We start from the raw sequence: 20,325 nt of genomic DNA, 5'->3' as shown, positions 1-20,325 counted from the left end.
ACACAACGGTGTTTTTTTTTCTTTACCTGTCTTGATCTTTCTTGCTTTTGGATACGTACTGCACACAACTCTCGATCAATTCTTCCAGAAGCCTCTGGTTGACTCCTCATAGCGATCATGAACCGAATCTTGTATGCGATTGGTTTCTTGGCTTATTATGTTTTTAATTGGAAACACTACAGCAATCAAGACTAACTGCCGGTCCAAAAGACGCGCCTGAATCATTAGGCTCTGTTACCACTTGTTGAACCTTAGAAAAGTGAACCAAGAACACCAGAGAGGATATTATATAAACCTTATGCAACTCTTTTCTATAAATAATAAACGAGAACAGAATACATGAAACAAATAAGCATGCCCTATTTATAGGCTACATGAAACTTGGAAAATAAGACATACTCGAATTAAAAAACAAAATCAAACTACTTTAAATTTATTTAATAATAAATAAAAAGATAACTTTGGCATCAAGTTACTCAACTTGTTTTGTGAACTTTATATCTTCACCAAACCGCCTCTTGAGATCTTTTGTACCACCCTTATACTTTTGGTACTAACCATTTGGGTCCTTCAAGTTCGTATTGCACCAAGTTTTACATGTTATACTAAGTCATTTAAGGCTATTATAGCTCATGTAAGCTTTTAAGTAACTTGTGGATGAGTAGAATCAATAGCTTTGTATGACCTAAAAAATATTGACGTCAACATAGTTAATGAGCTACAAATGGGGCTATCAAGAACACAATTCTCCTTTGGTTCACTTTCATGCCTTTATTCCTTATGAGTCATTATGAAACTATTCCATACACCCTATATAAATGGCAACATGGTTTCTTCACTCCCACACAAAAACCTATAATCTTCTAAATCCTCTTATACATACCCTTCTTGCTAACCTCTTTAAAAAATTTTATTTTTTTTTTAAATGGACACAATGACCAGAATGGTGTCGTCCAGGCCGGTTGTGATATTCAGTAGAAGTTCATGTTCTATGTGTCATACAATAAAGTCACTTCTTTTGGAATTTGGAGTAAACCCAGCAGTCTATGAGCTAGACGAGATAACGAAAGGTCCGGAGATCGAGCAAGCGCTTTTGAGGCTTGGACGGAATCCTGTCGTCCCAGCTGTGTTCATAGGTGGTCAATTTGTTGGTGGAGCAAATGAGATTATTACCCTTCACCTTCAACGGTCACTACAACCTATGCTTAGAAATGCTGGAGCTCTATGGGTGTAAGCAACAATTGATTAACTTTCTTGTAATAAATGGGCAATTTATACAGTCGCATGTATGTTGATTGTTTGTTGAGTTAACAATAACAGGTTATAGAGTTTTCATACATATATATAATAATACTTGCTAATAACATTGGTTTATTTTCTTTCCATTTATCTATTTAGCTCATCAAAAATTCACCAACCATATTAGAAATAAATAGACCTGATATTTATAAATTGTCAATTAAAATCAATAACTAAGGCTTCTGACCATATATAACTACTAAGGGCATGAATTATTTAAACGAAAATTACCAAAATAGCCATTTGGATCACTCAAATTGCAAGAGTAACTAAATTGTCTCAAAAATACCCAAAATGACCATCCTAAAGGCCAAAACTGGCATTCTGATAGTTCCTTAGCTGCCATACGTAGGAACTTAGAATCAAGCCACATACGCAAATAAAATGGCTGGCGTGACTAAAGTTAAAAGTTATGATGGTTTTTGGTTGTTTCTGATGAGATATATGGACATCCAAAAACAGTCGGCTCGACGATATTTCAAAGTGCTTCCCTCGGACCGACGGTTTAAGTTGTGATGCCGCTGTTTTAGTTCGTGAGGGCACCGATACATTTAGGTTGTGATGTAACTATTTTGGTTTGTGAAGGTGCTGCTTTAGCTTATGAGGCCACTGGTTTAGGTTGAAAAGGCGTCGGCTTAGGACAAATTCTAGCTAAAGTGATAACTAGTCGGGTCCGATGGAAGCACCTTGAAATACCGTCAGGCCCACTATTTTTGGATGTCCAAATATCTCGTTGGAAATAGACAAAAACCCGTAGGAATTTTTAAATTCAGTCAGACTCGCCTTTTTATTAAGACACGTGGCTAGAACATGATGATTCTATAATCCGGCGGATGACAGCTGAAACACAGTTAGATCGAGGGTTTTTTAATGGTCTTTTTTGGTATTTTGAGAAAATTTGGTTAGTCTATGAACATGAGTGGTCAAAATGACTATTTTGGTAATTTTCTTTTATTAAAAATAATCCAACAAACATTATTAATATGCTCGGCTTCGTATCACCCATAAAGAAATGAATTTTGTTTTTACAAGCATAAAAAGACAAAATCTTTTAAACGCGTGAGAAATAATGCGTTTGAGTCCACGAAGTACATGCAATTTGCGTTTCAAAGGGGAAAAAAAGGTACTCTCTGGGTTTTAACCTGATCCTGTGTCTTTTTCTTGCGAATCGTAAGAGTAATATTGTTAATGATATGTCCCTAAAAATAAATTACATATGTATGATATTATTTATTGTATGAATGTCATCTATTTTTGTAGGGCTAATATTTTATATTATTATTTGGATTGTGTATATCTATCTGTTTTGATTTTAGTTGGTGTATTACATACTCAGTACGCTTATTTTGTAAATCTTGGAGAAATAAGGACACTATAAAAGGGAAACTTTACTCATTTCTCCATAAGATTCTAATACACAACTCTTGGAAATAAAAGATCCTCTCTCCACACTTCACCTTTTTTTAGTGTTAATAAAACTAAGATCCGAGTGTTGTTGGTGATTTCCGCTAACTAACAATACGGATTTATCCGAGTAAAGTTGTGAGATACATCTTGAGGACCTACAAGTGGTATCAGAGCTTTCAGCTCTACTAGTTGTAGTTTTTGGGTCACAACCTTGAATTTTGGTCTTGTAGGTGTGTTTTAGAAGTGTTTTCTTGCAAAACTTTTGTGTTCATGGGTTTTTAAAGTTGTTTCGGGTTTACCAAGTGTTATTACAAGCTTAAAGATTTGGGTTGAAGGTGTGTTTAAGGTTGTTAAAGTACTACTCGAGTTTCTGGTTGTGTTGGAAAGTTCAAAAGTGGTAAAAAGAGTGTTCGTCATCAAATCCGTACGTGAAAAAGTAGTTTTGGAAGTTACTGAAATTCCAATCAAATCGAGTTCAATTCAAATCGAATTGAGTCTCTACACTTGATTCGATTGAAATTCCATTCGACTCGATTCAGTCTACTCGACTCGACTCGAATTTACTTGATTCGATTCAAATTATTTGATTCGACTCCTTTGACCCGACTCGATTCATTTTGACTTGATTCTTTTCAAAGTTGTTTGACTCGATTAAATTTGTACTCGACTTGATTTGTTTATACTTGTCCAAAACAACTATTCGTTTAAAGTGTTTGATATTCCAATTTAAGTACAAGATTGCAAACGATCCTGAACTATTGAAGAACTGCTTGATGCTAGAGAATGAGGCTGGAACTACCACAAAACCTCCAAAACTTATGACATTTGAAAGGAATTTTGATGACTTCTAATAGAGGTTCAAGAACTATATAAAAATGACTGATCTTTCTCTGCTTAGATCCATTGAAATTGGTCCTCACAAGCCTATGACTTTGACACCCGAGGGACCTGCTGATACTCCCATTGAAGGCTATGGGGAAGATGACAAGAAAATGATTCTTGAAGATCAAAAGGCATATGTAGCGTGTGTCTGTCAGCCGATATATATAGCTCAAACTTTGAGAGACCACACATCTACCAAAGGACTCTGGATGCACTTGTTGAGAAGTTTGAAGGAAATGGGAGATGAGAAATAACAGAAAAGCCTTGTTGAAGGGTGAATTCAACATGTTCTATCATGTTCAGGGAGAGACTGTTGGAAATCTCATTGGTAGATTTGAGAAGTTAATCATGAAGATGAGAAGTGCAAGAATAGACACCGACCTGCTAGAGATAAATTACAAGCTGCTGAACTCAGTACCTTACACATGGAATAGCAGTGTTATCACCATCAAGCGAACAACAAATCTGAACGTTGTTTCTCTGCAAGACTTGATCTTTACCATTAAGTCATTTAAGATGGATGAAAAGCTTAGACTAAACAATCATGTGAGTTCTCTGAATCAAGCTGGGATTGCTATAGGTTCTATAGGTTCTGGAATTGGTTCTGCCTTCCTCAGTCGAGCCTCCCGCATCTAAGGTTTTTAAAATTTGCTGTTGCCGATCCTTCCCAGAAAATAAGATTGAAATTCAAGTATACAAGAACGGAAAATAAAGAATTGTCCAATATCCAAAGTTGTCCAAGATCCCGGATCAAGACAAGTCCCAATTCAAGAAATAAAGACGAAGCAAAGAACTTGACGAAGGCTCACGACATACTCAATCCTAGAGGGAGATTGTAGGGCAAATATTCTATATTATTAGGATTGTGTATGTCTTTCTGTTTTGCTTTTAGTCGGTGTATTACGTACTCAGTATGTTTATTTTGTAAATCTTGGAGAAATGGGGACCCTAAAAAGGGTCACTTTACCCATATCTCCATAAGACCCTAGTACACAACTCTTGGAAATAAAAGATCCTATCTCCACACTTCACATTTTTCTCTCTTTAGTCTTATATCCGAGATCCGAGTGTTGTTAGTGATTTCCGCTAAGTAACAACACGGATTGATCCGAGTAAAGTTGTGAGATTCATCTAGAGGACCTACAATCTTTAAAGGTACCAAAATAAATTAAACACCGTAACTTGATGCTTAACGAAGTTTCACAATTGGAATGATGATATGTTGATGAGTTGGTAGGTGTGTGATGAGTTTAAAATAAGCAGAAGGAGATACCATCTTCATCACACGCTGTTGTAAGATTGTTAGCTTGTGTACCACGGTCGTCGAAGTACAAAAACTAAACCGCAACAACGAATATGATATTTGTGACTTTTGTTTAACATGTGTTGTCAGGTTAATAGTTGACCAACGTTGGCGAGAAGGTCAGTGCCGGCAGCAGGGTTGATCACAACGACAACGAATAATGCACCAAAGAGAAAAAAATATGGGACTACAGAGATATATGTGATATCTATATTATCAGACATGTCAATATTATATATGAGGTTGTGAAGATTACAAATACATCGAGGTTGTATTTAAAGATAAATTAACACGGGTGCTGCCCTCAAACAAAAACTTCGAGCCAAAGATAACACCTAAAAATAAATTTGATAAGATTTTGGCGACATTTCAAAACTACCTAAATTTGACTGAAAATAGTTTAGGGCAGAAAATGATTAACTAGGGTCGGTAGCAAAACCATGCCTAATAATCTCCCACTTGGACGGTGATCATGTCAACTGCGTCACGCAAATGACACGATCACCCTCTAGGGTTGTTCACGAGTCCAGCCTGAGTCGAGCTAAGGTGGGTTCGAGCATGAGCTTGAAATTAAACATGGCAGCTCGACAGGCTTGATCTCGAGCTTGAAGTTAAATGAGCCTAAGGCCTAACCATGACCCAAGTCGAGCTGGATTGAGCTTGGCCCTGTTACAAAAGTGCTGGCTCAGATCATTTCAAATCGGGATTTTTTAACCTAGTTTTTTTTTCAAGCATTATACACTTGTAATCCTCTCGAATAAGTTATAGCACTTACGCATTCATTATCCTTCAAGCCTCGTTGAAGCTACACAATGCTTCAACTAATCCAACGTCAGGAAATTTCTAAAGAAGGTTGCTGACGATTTTATTAGACCCCGTGTTCTTTTCTTTTTTAATGACCTATCTCTTCTTTTGCAACTCACTCATTGTAACAATTTCTTTTTTAACAAAGACGAATTTTGACTGACATGAAACATTAAACAAAATTATGGAAGAACATATAGTCTATTGAAACAAGCAAAGAAGCTTTAAGCTGTCTTTGTAGCAACACAAAACCGATTAACCAAAGAAGCGTTCCTGCTTGCATCTACCTAGGAACTAAACAAGGATCGTAATAAACACCAAGGATCATAATAAATAGCTTCTACTAATCGTTTAAGCTACAAATTGCCACAAAATCATAGCTCCACAAAATTAATAGAGTTGGAGGAATCCTTGATAGAATCTTCTCTACAACTACAAATAGGCAGAAGCTTAGAAGAACCTGCATAATCAACTTGTGGTACATGGAAGCATTCCACGAGGAGTAAGGAATGAGTCTTCTATAAACAACATGCATAAGCATAGAAGCAACTTAGGGATAAGTAGAGCAACCCACAAGAAGCATGGAAGTAGCCTTCCAAATAAAGATTACTAAAACATGGAAGCAGCTAGATGAAATATTTCTGCCATAAGGAAGCACCTTGCTAAAGAATGGTATAGGAGTCCTCAAACATCAACATTCGAAACCTTAAGAATTTATATACCTGGGAGGTAAGTGGGCATCAACCCTTAACTGGCTTTCCTCAAACCAAATGCCACACTGATGAACCATGGCATTAAAACAAGTTGTACATCTGTCTCATCTAATTCAAAGCGTCTAATGATAAAAAGATTTTCCTTAATATCACAGAAGCTTCCTTTTATCACCAAAGTAAATCTTAAGGATAATTGAACTTCGATCACCATCTAATTTATTATAGTAGAAACACGGATGAAGACAACCCGGTATAATGTCAATTCTTATCACCAAGCATCAATAAATAAATTCTCATACTTAACATTGTTTAGAAATGTTACAAAGTGTTTTTACCTTCTACAAGGGTTGATAACAAATTCGACCACCATGTTTTCTAAACTTGAAGTTGTTGAAGATTCCCTTAGAAATAGAGAACCTACCTACGACTTACAAGAAGGAAACTACATTATAAATCACTTTTATCAACAAAGAAGCTGAACTTCTAACATAAGAAGTAGGCCTTCTCACATGAGAAGCCCTACCCAAATAGAAAATAAGGATCCTCTGTTCTCCTCATTTCATCTTGTCCATCCGACATGCTAAACGTGAAAAGAAGGAACTTCATAAATGAAGTTTATTACGCAAGGAAATCCACATTCGTCTAAAAAGTGGTGTAAATTCACATATTATTATATTGCTACAACTTGCAAAAAGAAAACAACCGATAGATGCTTTTCAAAGACGAGCTCCACAAGACGTTGAAATTATAAACAATATTTTATAAAAAGTGGTCTATTTTCCTATCTAGGGTGCGATCCTTTACTAACTAAGCTCCATGGGTTCCGGCGCTACACCTACTCACGAAAAAGAGTTGAGCTGCTAGGCAAAAATCGCTCAACAAGATCCAGCCATGTCCTACCTGTATACAAGTTGAGTTCCCAAAACAATACAACTCCATGGGACCTAATTAATTTAACCTTCTCATGTAAAGGGTTGAGCACCCAACGACAATATTGCTCCATAAGGAAGAGCAACACTACTTATGATCAAAACCACGAAACTTTTAAGTTTGGTAAACGAATTATAGGACGATATGTACGTATTTCCTTTGTTCAAATCTAGTAAGGTGTCCCCAGCACCCTACCCTGATCTGACTAAGAAAATATATACAAAAAACGACCCGAATATGCTAAAATTGATGCAAGCAAGCCTAGTGCCTCCATAACTAAATCACGTTTATAAAATATAAGTATCTTCAAAGCCACAAGATTGCATAAACATTTATGTTATGCCTACATAGGCTTGCATTTATCATACAAAGCCTTATAAGGTTTTCAAAAATCACAACACATTAGTTTTCATAGTTAATCAATTAACTTCATTAACTCGTTACTTAATACATTGATCACTAACAAAAGACTCCATTCGTCTTCTAATTCGTTATAAGTGAATAACGAATGAGGAATTCAATTAGCGATTAGTCACATTGTTATTAACTAATAACGAATGTGCCTTACATATGATGAATGAGTCACATTCGCGGCATACTATTACCAAAATACCCTATACATTATTTTCTAATAAAATAATACTTTATACAAAGACCAAGACGCAAAACTAAGTACTAATAAACTCCCACTCGTCTCGAGCTATTTGTTCTTCAAAATACTTTATTGCTTGAATCTGCTGGTCTTCCAATCAACACAACTATGAATCCAGAATGTGTAACAAACTTGTACGACCGCTGGAATTGCATAGCTTGTTCGTTTTCCCAGACGTCCGCCCATCTGATCCAATTCTTGTATAGAAAGTCGTTATCGGATTCAAACAGGTGTACCAGCCACATCGGATCAATTAATCGGATGAACTTCATCTTCAAGCCAGTCCCCAATACGATAACAGCCTCACCATTCTTATTGTCATAGTACCACCTGTTAAATTTCTTGAAAAAACTTTGGGGAAAAGTTTTAACAGGAGCAATTTTTTAAGTACTAGGTGGTTTGACATTTAAGACTAGCTTCCTCCACCCAGTGCGTTGATCGATCTCGTTAATATAATTGCGAGTCAGAAATTGAGGCTGAAAATACTTAAAACCAAATCTTACTTCATGTAACAAACGCTGATAGAACCATTTGGCCCACTGATAGTTGCCACGATTAATGAATGGTCTATTCGCAAGTTTCCGTGCGTCCCACCTCGGCATTGATAAAACATCGGTGATACATTTAAAGTATTGTCTCATGGGTTCCCACTTAACAATACATACCTTAAGCTCCAAGTTATACATCCAAGAAATAATATTACCCTTCACATTCTTCACACTCACGAACTTCTTCACTTGGCATGCCGATGCTCGAACCTTCGCCTGCTTGTAATACTCAAGTTCGTTGTAACGCAAGGTCTCAATCATATTGTTCATCTTCTGCATGTTGTGTTTGAACATACCATCCGAAGAACGTGGTATCTCCGTCTCAACCACCTTCTCTTATCATTTACCCTTATCTTTTTCCTGTTGTAGACGTTCTTCGGCTGCTTGAAAATGTTCAGTAGTGAAGAAAGGAATTCCCTCGTCAGAATTTGTATGAGCATACATGTCGAGATATTCCACAACCGTCACATCTTGAACCTCAATATCATCATACTTAAACGACGTATTCCCAGCTGGAATACTTGTATCTGCACATACATTATTTACATCCTCCATCTCCACGTCCTCCTTTCTCCCCAATTCCTCTACCTCATCCTCGTTCAACCTAAGAAGCAAGACGATCTGTTCTTTAGATAAAGAATGATCAACAAATTCGCCTTCTTCAATTTCATCCGCATTCACCATGCTCATAACGATCGCACGCTCATCTGTGAATAATATCATATTCGCCTCAATCACATTCACTGGCTTCACATTCTTGGAATCCTTATAAACCACAATTTGTAGCCCACTATCACCTCCAATCACAGCTTTACCAGAAGACGATGTACTGCCGCCTGGTTGCTGATCACCACAACCCACTGCATCATGATGCTTTTCCTTATCATCTCCCTTCAGGGTCTTTAACTCATCTTCTTTACATGTAAGCTTAAGAATAATCTGATCTTGCTTATATAGTCTCCCCCCTGAGCAGTAACCAGGGCTTTGAGTTCTTGGTTCTCTCTCTGGATAAACTGGACACGCCTGCACATGTTCCTCTGCTCTAACCTCAATTGTTCCTATAAAGATCTGCCCGCGGTCATTTGATTCTGTTGTAAGTGAATCAAATTGAGTAGCTCGAACATCTGTTGTTGAGGTGTCAAGCTGTAGAATTTGGAGGAATAGGCTGCGTCGGGCCCTAAGGTCTATTAAATGTCATAAATGAATGCTCAGGCCTTTGCAATGAGACTGATGGACTCACGGGAGCCATCATTTGCAGCTGTGGACTTGGCATAGATGAAAGCACAGTCATAGTTCTAGATGAAAACCTCGGATCAACAGATGATGTGGTTACCAATGTAACTATAGGTGAGGAGGAGTAGTCAACACCGGAACAGGAGTTGGTTTAATAAATACTAAAGCAGGTGAGTCGATACTATGACAAGAATAGAAGGATGATCCTGTATCTCCACACCCAAGCCTCTCTGACTCGTTGCTTCTTAGGATGATCTACCAGGGTGCCTTGCCTTTATGTTTACGGACATCTAAACTACCCAAGCCACCTTCACCACCATCATTACCACCAGCACCACCATCATCACCATCACCCTCAGAATCCGAATCGTCATAGATCCAGCGGTCATTAGGTGGAGCAATATAATCCACATGGGTAGGATGACCGATCAATCTTTTATAACGTGGTTTCTTCTATGAAGTCTGGCCCCAATATGTTCTAATCCTCTACATGGTATCTTCGTTCATGTGCTTAAGAACCATCAAATCTGCTTCAACCTCCAGATCTTTCACCTAATCCGGATCCAGATGGTTGATAATAAGCTGTAAGAACTGCGGATACATCAGGAACATGTTTTCCGGGTCGTACAGTTCTCTTTGAGATGATAAAACACCATGTTAGAGAAATTAAATGGCTTGTTTAGCACAAGGGCTACAAACGCCGATTAGAGCATCACCCTACACTCATCATAGCCACCCTCTCTACCACCAAGATAATGAATTAATACAGGTAGGAGGTACTTCAACTGTTCACACATAAATGCATTATTATACATCGACTTTCCCAAATCACCTTTATACTTTAAACGCCCAAACAACCCCCTAATCAAATAACGATAAAACTCGTAATTATCATCCACTGTGTCTCCAAACCCCAACACTGTACGAATCACCAACATATCAACCGTGACCGTTTTACCCTGAATCTTGTCCACGATACGATTTTCCTTAGCAATGTATCGTGCCGTATCCCAAAATGTTTGGATAATACTCTGATGAACATACATATAGGTAGAAATAACAACGTATATCCTCTACCTCTTCAAAAAACTGATAAACCCACCAAACATCGTTGTACCGAAAAACACGTCTTCTAAGAAAGCACATATATTATGTTTCTTATCCCAATCTAACAACATAAATTCTTCAGCTTCGGGTTCAGCAGCTTCAGGTTCGTCTTCTGGTTGCATGTTTGGATTCTCAGCTAGAGCAACTGGATCTTGTTCACCGATAGGTACTGGTTGTTGCCCTAGATTTGCCTCTGGAATAATATCTTGAATATTTTCAGCCTTTCTGTTAAAAATAAATACATTAATAAGGGCAAAACATTTAAAATTCCAATTATATCCTTATTATAACAAATGACCTTTACATTCATTATAAATTGTTTAACGAATAGCTTCATTCATTAGAAAGCTAACGAATGAAATACTCATTCGTTAAGAAGTTTGAATTCGTTCGTTATGAGATCAACAAATGAATTCATTCGTTGTAAAATATTAACGAATGGGATTATTCGTTAACTATCTTGTAACGAATGTTCTTACATTCGTTATACTTTAACGAATGCAATCAGCTGATGTTAATTTTTATTGACTAACCAGTCCAAGTCAAAATTGATTACAAATTCAAAAGTCAAAACCACTCTTCATCAATTCTGAAAATTAAATACAACATCAATATGCAGTAATTAAAGATCTCGTTATTGTCGATACACTATCGATGACTATCAGAATGTACTAATTTAATTTTAGAACTCAGATTATTAATTTATTGAGTCATGTTCGTATCAGTTTTAATGAATCAACAATTAATCCACAATTTCAAACCAAACCACTGCAATTGATATATCCCTGAGCTCGTTTTTACCTGTAGATCAACAATCAGATGGTTAAAAGGCAAATTACGAAGGTCAGATGATTTTATAAAATTTTGACAGAGTTTCTCTTTGTATTTGATAGAATAGTGAGGAAGCGAACTAGGAGTCTATTCGTTTCCTAGGGTTATAAACCCAGACAATAATTGCACGAACCCCAAAGTCCATTCATTAAGCAACTAACGAATAGCCTTCATTCGTTAATATGTTAAGGAATGACCTTGTTGATTCGTTAAAATCTAACAAATAACCACATCATTCGTTAAACTTTAACGAATAACTCAAGATACTTTATCATTCGTTACATTGTGTATGAATGAGCTTTCATTCGTGATGATGTAGCGGACGCGAATGTGAATGGATAACGAATGAACACATTCGTTATGTGAATGCACGAATGACAACTCATTCGTTACATTTTAGTAACAAATGACAACTTTTACCTTAACGAATGGGTCTATTTACCATTCAAAAGTATTTAAATAATCATCAAACCCTAATTTGATGAAAATACTTTAAAATATTTACCGTAATGGTCAAAATTTGATCGTAAAAAATTAAATTAAGCGAATTTACTTTAAAATCGTTTTACTTTAACACGACTTACCTTAAATATGGGGTAAAACTTTCTTGTTGATTTGAACAATTCGCACGCTCGGTAATCGAAAATAAAGAAAAAATGAAAATCTTTTTGAATTTTTTGAAAAATTTATATCAAAACACACACAAAATATTTTTGATCTTTTCATTTTTCAAATAGAAATTTAAAAACAGAAAAACTTAACAAACTAAAATGCATAAAGCATTGCAGTTTTTGTGAGTTGGAGTAAGGAATCATATTGACTTATAACGTCCCATACGACACTTCAATTTTAACCTATTATGTACGTAATCCGACGATGATTGCAGATATAATTTCCCTCTTAAACTTTACACAGATCTTTCGGTAGCTTTACGATATGTTTTAATTGTTCAATTAAGCACGAATCATATGTGGACCCCACCAATCAGACATAATTATTATATCTCTTATACAATGAGTTTCACATGTACGTTTTTCTCTTTTCTATAGAATTCGATTAACTGTGACTCATGCAAAACTAATAAAAAGAAAATAAAATAGATTGGTTAAAATTTACCCTTAAGATCGGTATTACTAGACGAAGAAAATGTTCCATTTTAACAAAATAAAAAGATAAAAATAAGTTGAAGTTGTATAAGGCCTTAACAATCAAGTCGGATAATACTGTATTATCACGCGAAGAAAGCCCAAGGCTTTATACGAAATACCAAAAAATAAAGCAGAATATCTAAATCTTAACCCTCATGTCGGATAGTCTTATCGGACAAGAGAGGATTCAAGAGTGGAACAAAAATAAAGAAAAAATAAATTTGAATTTCTATGCAAAATGAAATAAGAAAATAAGCTGAATTTCTTTGCTAAATTAACGCATGCACGCACAGTATTCTATAAAACTTTTGATATTTCAAATTAGATATTAACTATGCATCAAGATATTATACCACTAGATTCAGCAATTTTTTATGTTTATATCTTTTCAGCACCTATATAATCTGTCAAGCCTATCTTACATATGATATGATTGGTCTTATGGCAATTTTCAGTCCAAGTTATTCATGTGCTAGGTCCGTTAAGTCAATGTACTATCATTTTTCCTTTTTGCATCAAGTATTCATTTTTGAGGAGTAGATTTTTCAATGTTTTTAGATTTTTCTCGTATTTGAATGTTTTTGGGTTTTATCTGTACAGACAGAAAACACAATATTTTTTGATTTTTTTCTGGATTTTCTCCCCCCTAAAACAAAAATATTAAGAAATTAAAACAAACGAAAAACTAGACAAACCTAAAATGATTAACCAAGCGTTTGAATTTCTTTTAATGTTTTTAAAACATTAATAACAAGCAAGTATTGAAAATGCATTTTATCAAAGGCTTTGGTAAAAAGGTCAGCTTTCTGAAAATTCATATGTATCTTGTCAATACTGATTAATTTCTTTTTAAAACAGTCACGGATAAAATGATACCGTATATTGATGTATTTAGTTTTCCAGTGTTGAATGGGATTCTTGGTTATACTAATAGTAGCAAAATTATCAATAAATATGGGAGTAGTAAGAAACTTCAAACCGTAATCGCAGATGCTGCTGGATTCACAAAACCTGTGAACAGCAATTTGAGGCTGGCACGTATTTGGCTTCGGCGGTTGAAGTAGAGACCGTTCTCTGGTTCTTACACTACTAGGAAACAAGCCGGTTTCCTAAGAATTTGCATCTCGTTGTAGTAGATTTGAAGTTAATCTTGCATCCTCCGTAGTCCGAGTCGGTGGAAGCTGTTAGATCGAAACATCGTCCTTGGATACCATAATCTGATGTCAGGATTACCCCTCAGATAGTGCAATATACGCTTCACAGCTGCCATGTCAGTCACTCAGGGACTCGACTGATACCTGCCACACAAGCAAACAGCAAACATAATGTCAGGACGAGACGCAGTTAGATACATAAGACACCCAATCATAGCTCGATAAAAGGTTGGATCAACGGTATCCTCCAGTTCATTCGGTGATAAATTGTGACCCACGAGAAGAGGTGTCGAGAGGATCTCTCCGGCAGAGATCTTGAAACAGGCTTACTTTTCAATTGGGTCACTATGCCCAATCTATGATTTCTAAACCGGCGCAGCTTGTTTTATTTAGTTATTATTATTACCATATGTTACTTATCTTATAATTTCCCTTTTATTTAGCCTACATGAAAAACAGCTTTGAGTTGGTTATTCTTTTGTTTCTATGTAATGGACCATGAAATGCAAGTGATGGCAGTTGAATTTTCCTAAATTTTGGTTTACTTCGTAAACTTCTTTCCATTGCTTGTTCTTACATTGGCTAGTTAGAACTGTGATCTTCGGATATCCAATTATTAGCTTGTGGTGAGACTATATTAGGTTAATTATTGGAACTGCCCTACGGGTTGAACATGTGGTAAGACTGTATCACATCCGGTTCATAGTTCATTAGGTTTTTATACTCGTTTATACAACAATATATAAATTCTGGTGGCTGCATATGTTGGACCCAGATGGTATCGTTTTTGGAAAGCAATGCCAAAGGTGAATCGGAGCTCGTTCTCATTGTTCCCTACGGTGAAGGCTTCTAGGGTTGGACGAGCGTAGTGACAAATAACTATGGTTTTGGTTATTAAAGATATTGAAAGTAAAGATAGTCAACATTCACAACTCAACTAATTGATGTATTTATATACGATAATATATATTTTCCTTATTTGGTGTAAATCAATTCCTAGTCTATAGGAAACTCTCTGTATAAATATTTGTATTGTAATACAACTAATTACACATTCATACAATTTCAATTCCTTATATGGTATCATCCAGGTTCCTCTCTAAACCCTAATCGCCGCTCACCGACTCAACCTTCTTCCACCTGCAAATGTCTACCAATAGCAGTCAATTAAGCTCTAACTCCCCTCTATATCGACCATACCTCTGTCAACACCATCTCTCACACTTGTGAAATTCCCTTCCACCCTAAAACTAACTTCCACAAATTACCTTGGCTGGAAAACTCAGATTGAAGCATTTCTCCATGGCTTAGATCTTTACAAGTTCATTGATGGTTCTCATCCTGCTCCCACCAACACCATTACTGCAGTCGGCGCCACCATTCCACAAGCCGATTATTCGGCTTGGTTTCGTCAAGATCGGTTACTCTTCGGGGCACTTGTTGGTACTCTATTCGTGCCAATGGTTTCCCTTGTTACCAATGCTTCTTCATCCCTTGAAGCTTGGCAAATCCTCTACAAAACCTTTGCTTCACCATCCCGTGGTCACATAAAACAACTCCAACACCATCTCAAGCAATGTTCCAAACAACCCGATCAAGCTATTACTGATTACATGCAAGCCATCAAAAGCATTACTGATTAACTTGCAATCCTAGGCAAGAAGATGGATCCTGAAGACATCAACGATGTTATTCTTGCCGGCTTAGATCCAACCTTTTATAAACCCATCATAGAAGCAGTTCATGCTAGAGATACTACTATTTCCTTTCATGAACTGCATGAAAAACTAATCAACCATGAACTTGAACTTCTTCAAGCATCTGGCACTACCAAATCCCTACACCAACCTGCCTCTGCCTTTGCAGCTCATACCCGACCAACCTCAAACCATCGGTCCTCTTCAAAACCTTGGTCGTCTCGCGCACCTAATCCATCACCGGGCCTGCTACCTACTCCCAATAACGCTGCCACACCTAAACCATTCTTGGGAAAGTGCCAATGTTGCTTTAATAAAGGTCATACACTTGCTAACTGTAACATGTTGAAACAGTTATATCCAAAGGTTGTGCTCCCCACATATCAAAGGCATCCCAATACAAGTCAACCACAAGCATATCTCATGGGACTCACAACTAACACAACATCGGACAAACCTTGGCTATTCGACAGTGGGGCTTCACATCACATCACAAATGACCTAAACGCTATGTCTCTACACACCCTATATGACGGTACCGAGGAACTCGTTATAGGTGATGGTTCGTCTCTTCCTATCACTCATGTTGGTTCTGTTATTCTACATTTTCCAAATATCTCTTTCAAATTAAACAATGTTCTTTGTGTTCCATCTTTGTCTCGTAATATAATCTCTATATCTCAGTTATCTCTAGACAATAATGTACTAATTTAGTTTTTTTTTTGTGCATTTTGTCATCAAGGATTGCCAAACCAACGTCCCCCTCCTCCACAGAACAAGTAGTCATGGCGTCTACGAGCTCCGTCCTATCAAATCTCATCAAGTTTCTCCATCCAGACAAATAAGGCTCTCCTTTGGCATCATCGCCTCGGCCACCCTCATTTTAAAGCATTACAACACTTATCTACTTTTGTTTCATCAATTAGGAATTCTCATGATTCATGTAATTCTTGTTGCATAAATAAAAGTCATAAACTTCCCTTTCATTTGTCTACACTTTCATCAATTGCTCCATTACATTTATTGTTTTCTGATGTATGGTCGTCTCCGGTTCAGTCATTTGATGGATTTAAATATTATCATATTTATTGATCATTTCACCAAATACATATGGATTTATCCCCTTAAACACAAATCCGACTCTCTCACTACATTCATTCGTTTTCAAAAATTAGTTGAAAACTATTTTCAAGCCAAAATTAAATAGTTATTCTCAGATAACGGTGATGAATATATCAAATTAGCTTCTCACCTTGCTTCTTGTGGTATTTCTCATCTTACCTCTCCACCTCACACTCCCGAACACAATGGCTATGCCGAACGTCGTCATCGGCACATTGTTGAAACCGGTTTAGCCTTACTATCTCATGCTAAAATACCACTAACGTTTTGGCCCTTTGCCTTCACCACAGCAACATACTTAATCAACCGTCTTCCCTCCTCTACGCTAAAAAATGACTCTCCCTTCTATCATTTGTTTCACAAACTACCAAACTATGAAAAACTTCGTAGTTTCGGTTGTTTATCTTACCCTTGGCTTCGTCCTTACACGAACCACAAACTACAACCTCGTTCCAAACAATGCATTTTTTTGGGTTACTTATCAACTCAAAGTGCATACCACCTTCTTGATCCTCTCACCAATAAAGTTTACACTTCACGTCATGTACACTTTGTTGAATATATTTTTCCTTTTGAAACCTTAACTCAAACACCCACCGCACCTGTTCCGAATCCGGACTCATGGTTACCTATCACCTTTAATCTTATTCCTTTAACAAAGCCATGCACCCCAACATTAAATACCAATTCTACCCCCTCGATCCCCACTCACCAAAACCACCAGCATGAGACATCTCACACCACTCCATTCTCACCAAATACTTCCACTAACTCAACCACAACACCCAACATTCAACCAAACACTCAAACAGAACCCAATACCCAAACTGTCCCTCCCATACCTCTGACCGAAAACAATATTCATATGAACCCTCAACCTGAAAATACCAATGACATCGACCCTACTTTACAAACCATCCCTCAAACTGAAACTAATCACCACATCATTCCCGAACCAGTCACCAAAAATACCATTCCCAAACCAGTCACAAAAAATAGTCGCCCCTCTACTCGTACTCAACGCAAACCAAACCCAAAGTATCATAACTTAGATTTTGTTCTCTATCATACCACTACACAACCTTTTCCCGAACCCTCCACCATCACACAAGCCTTGAAACAACCATCATGGCGAAAGGCCATGCAAACTGAGTACGAAGCCCTCCTTCATAACAACACTTGGACTCTTGTTTCTCCCGAGTCCGTTCCTAATATTGTTGGATGTAAATGGGTCTATCACACAAAATTTAAACCTGATGGTTCCGTTGATCGCCTCAAAGCTCGTCTTGTTGCTAAAGGTTTCCATCAACGCCCCAGCTTGGATTACATAGAAACATTTAGCCCGGTAGTGAAACCAACCACTCTTCGTCTCATTCTTTCTTTAACCGCTTCCAATGATTGATGTCTTCGACAATTTGACATCAACAACGCCTTTCTTCAAGGAACGCTCACCAAGACCGTGTATATGTCTCAACCACCCAGCTTTGTCGACTCATCTTTTCCCAACCATGTTTGCAAACTAAATAAAGCAATCTATGGTCTTCGCCAAGCCTTACGTGCTTGGTACGAAGAACTCAAATCATACCTTCTATCGCTTCATTTCCAACCAACAATTTCTGATTCATCTCTATTTGTTAATCACTTAACCAGTTCTCCTCTATATGTTCTTGTCTACATCGATGATATTATTATCACCGGTCTGAACCCCTCTCCGTTGCCTCTTTCATAAAATCTCTATCCTCTCGCTTCTCTCTCAAGGATCTTGGTACTTTATCTTACTTCCTTGGAGTAGAAGTTTTACCTCATTCTAGTGGTCTTTTTCTTTCTCAAGCAAAATACATCCTTGATCTCCTAAATAGACCCAATATGACTGATTGTAAGCCGACCGCCACACCTATGGCCTGCTCGGTTCCACTCACCATTGGAGACAGTGCACCAATACCCAATCCTACAGAATATCGCACAGTTGTTGGAGCTCTACAGTATCTGTCTCTCACTCGACCCGATGTTGCGTTCACATTCAAAAAATTATCACAATTTATGCACTCTCCAACACATAATCATTGGGCTGCCCTTAAACATTTACTAAGGTACTTACATGGCACAATTCATCATGGGTTACTTATTAAATGCCACTCCCCGTTACAATTGCATGCTTTCACCGATGCCGATTGGGCGGGTGACAAGCATACCTACCGAAGCACATCTGGTTACATTGTATACCTTGGTTTCAACCCGATCTCTTGGAGTTCAAAAAGGCAGCCCACGTTGGCCCCGCTCATCTACCGAAGCTGAATTTCGGGCAGTTGCATCCACCACTGCTGAGCTACAATGGCTTACGTCCCTCATATCTGAGCTCGGTTATCAATCTATTGTCACACCCACCATTTATTGTGACAACCTAAGTGCGACACATTATTCGGCCAATCCGGTTTTCCATTCCAAGATGAAACACCTAGCCTTAGATTTTCACTTTTTCGTGAAAAGGTTCAACAAGGTTCTCTACGGGTCACTCATATTGCGGGAGATGATCAGCTTGCGGATGCACTAACCAAACCTCTACTAAAATACCGTCATCAATTCCTATTGTCCAAGATTGGTCTCATTCCGAGATCGTCCATCTCGCATATTAAAGATATTGAAAATAAAGATAGTCAACATTCACAGCTCAACTAATTGATGTATTTATAGAGGATAATATTTTGTTATATTTTCCTTATTTTGTGTAAATCAATTCCTAGTCTATAGTAAACTCTCTATATAAATATTTGTATTGTAATACAACTAATGACACATTCATACAATTTCAATTGTTTCACGTTATCTCGTGCAAAAACCTAAATCCCATCCACATTATTGGGCTGGGCTTAAATGTTTATATACATAATAATGCCAACAATATCTAATAATAACCTTTTCAACTTAAAGAATATCCACGTATTATCGGTGCAACATTTAGTTCATGTTATTTGACGCAAAACACGTTTAAAAGGTTATTTGCTTATAGACAAGTGGTCATCACTTTTCCTGGGGGACAAGGTCGTAGTTGAAGAAAACTACTTAGAGTAACTTGTGTGCATGTATTTTCAACGTCAAATATCTATTAAAAAATTATTAAATGAACTGTAAAATTGCTAAGAATCTTTTGGAAAGACCGAGCTAAGATATAAATATAACCTTCCACTTCTTGAAAAGTCCATTGGAAATTTAGAATAAGAATACTTGAAGAATAGAATATGAAGCCCCACGCATAACAAGGACACATGAATCACATATATGCTTCCGCAGATATCATAAATATGCTTCCATAGCAAAGTGATTCGTTACAATCCAACTTTTGCCTTCGTGTCACCATCAACTTTTGAAACTAAGCTAATCTGTGGAACCTAAAACATTACGTTTTCTCCACGTACATTATCCTTACAAATCCTATATATATCTCCTTATGCTCAACAACATTTCACACAACCAACTACACAGTGTCTTCAATCTAAG

General features: G+C 37.1%; 1 protein-coding gene across 1 annotated transcript; it reads left to right on the top strand.

Annotated features, from left to right (window-relative positions):
* Positions 1–872: 872 nt before the first annotated feature.
* On the top strand, positions 873–1,290 carry LOC143594148 (monothiol glutaredoxin-S2-like). The gene has a single exon (XM_077073534.1). It carries the CDS (start codon positions 926–928, stop codon positions 1,232–1,234), a length of 309 nt encoding a protein of 102 aa, XP_076929649.1. The 5' UTR covers positions 873–925; the 3' UTR covers positions 1,235–1,290.
* The last annotated feature ends 19,035 nt before the right edge of the window (positions 1,291–20,325 follow it).

The sequence above is a fragment of the Bidens hawaiensis genome, unplaced genomic scaffold (genome assembly GCF_021521415.1).
Source record: "Bidens hawaiensis isolate Kalapana, Puna unplaced genomic scaffold, B.hawaiensis_p1.1 tig00001692_1, whole genome shotgun sequence".
In the NCBI taxonomy this organism is placed as follows: Eukaryota; Viridiplantae; Streptophyta; class Magnoliopsida; order Asterales; family Asteraceae; genus Bidens; species Bidens hawaiensis.
The sequence above is the reverse complement of the archived record's forward strand: the minus strand, read 5'-3'. Positions and strand labels throughout refer to the sequence as shown.

Coding starts and splice junctions, on each gene's coding strand:
- LOC143594148 (XM_077073534.1), top strand. CDS start 926: ATGGACACAATGACCAGAATGGTGTCGTCCAGGCCGGTTGTGATATTC.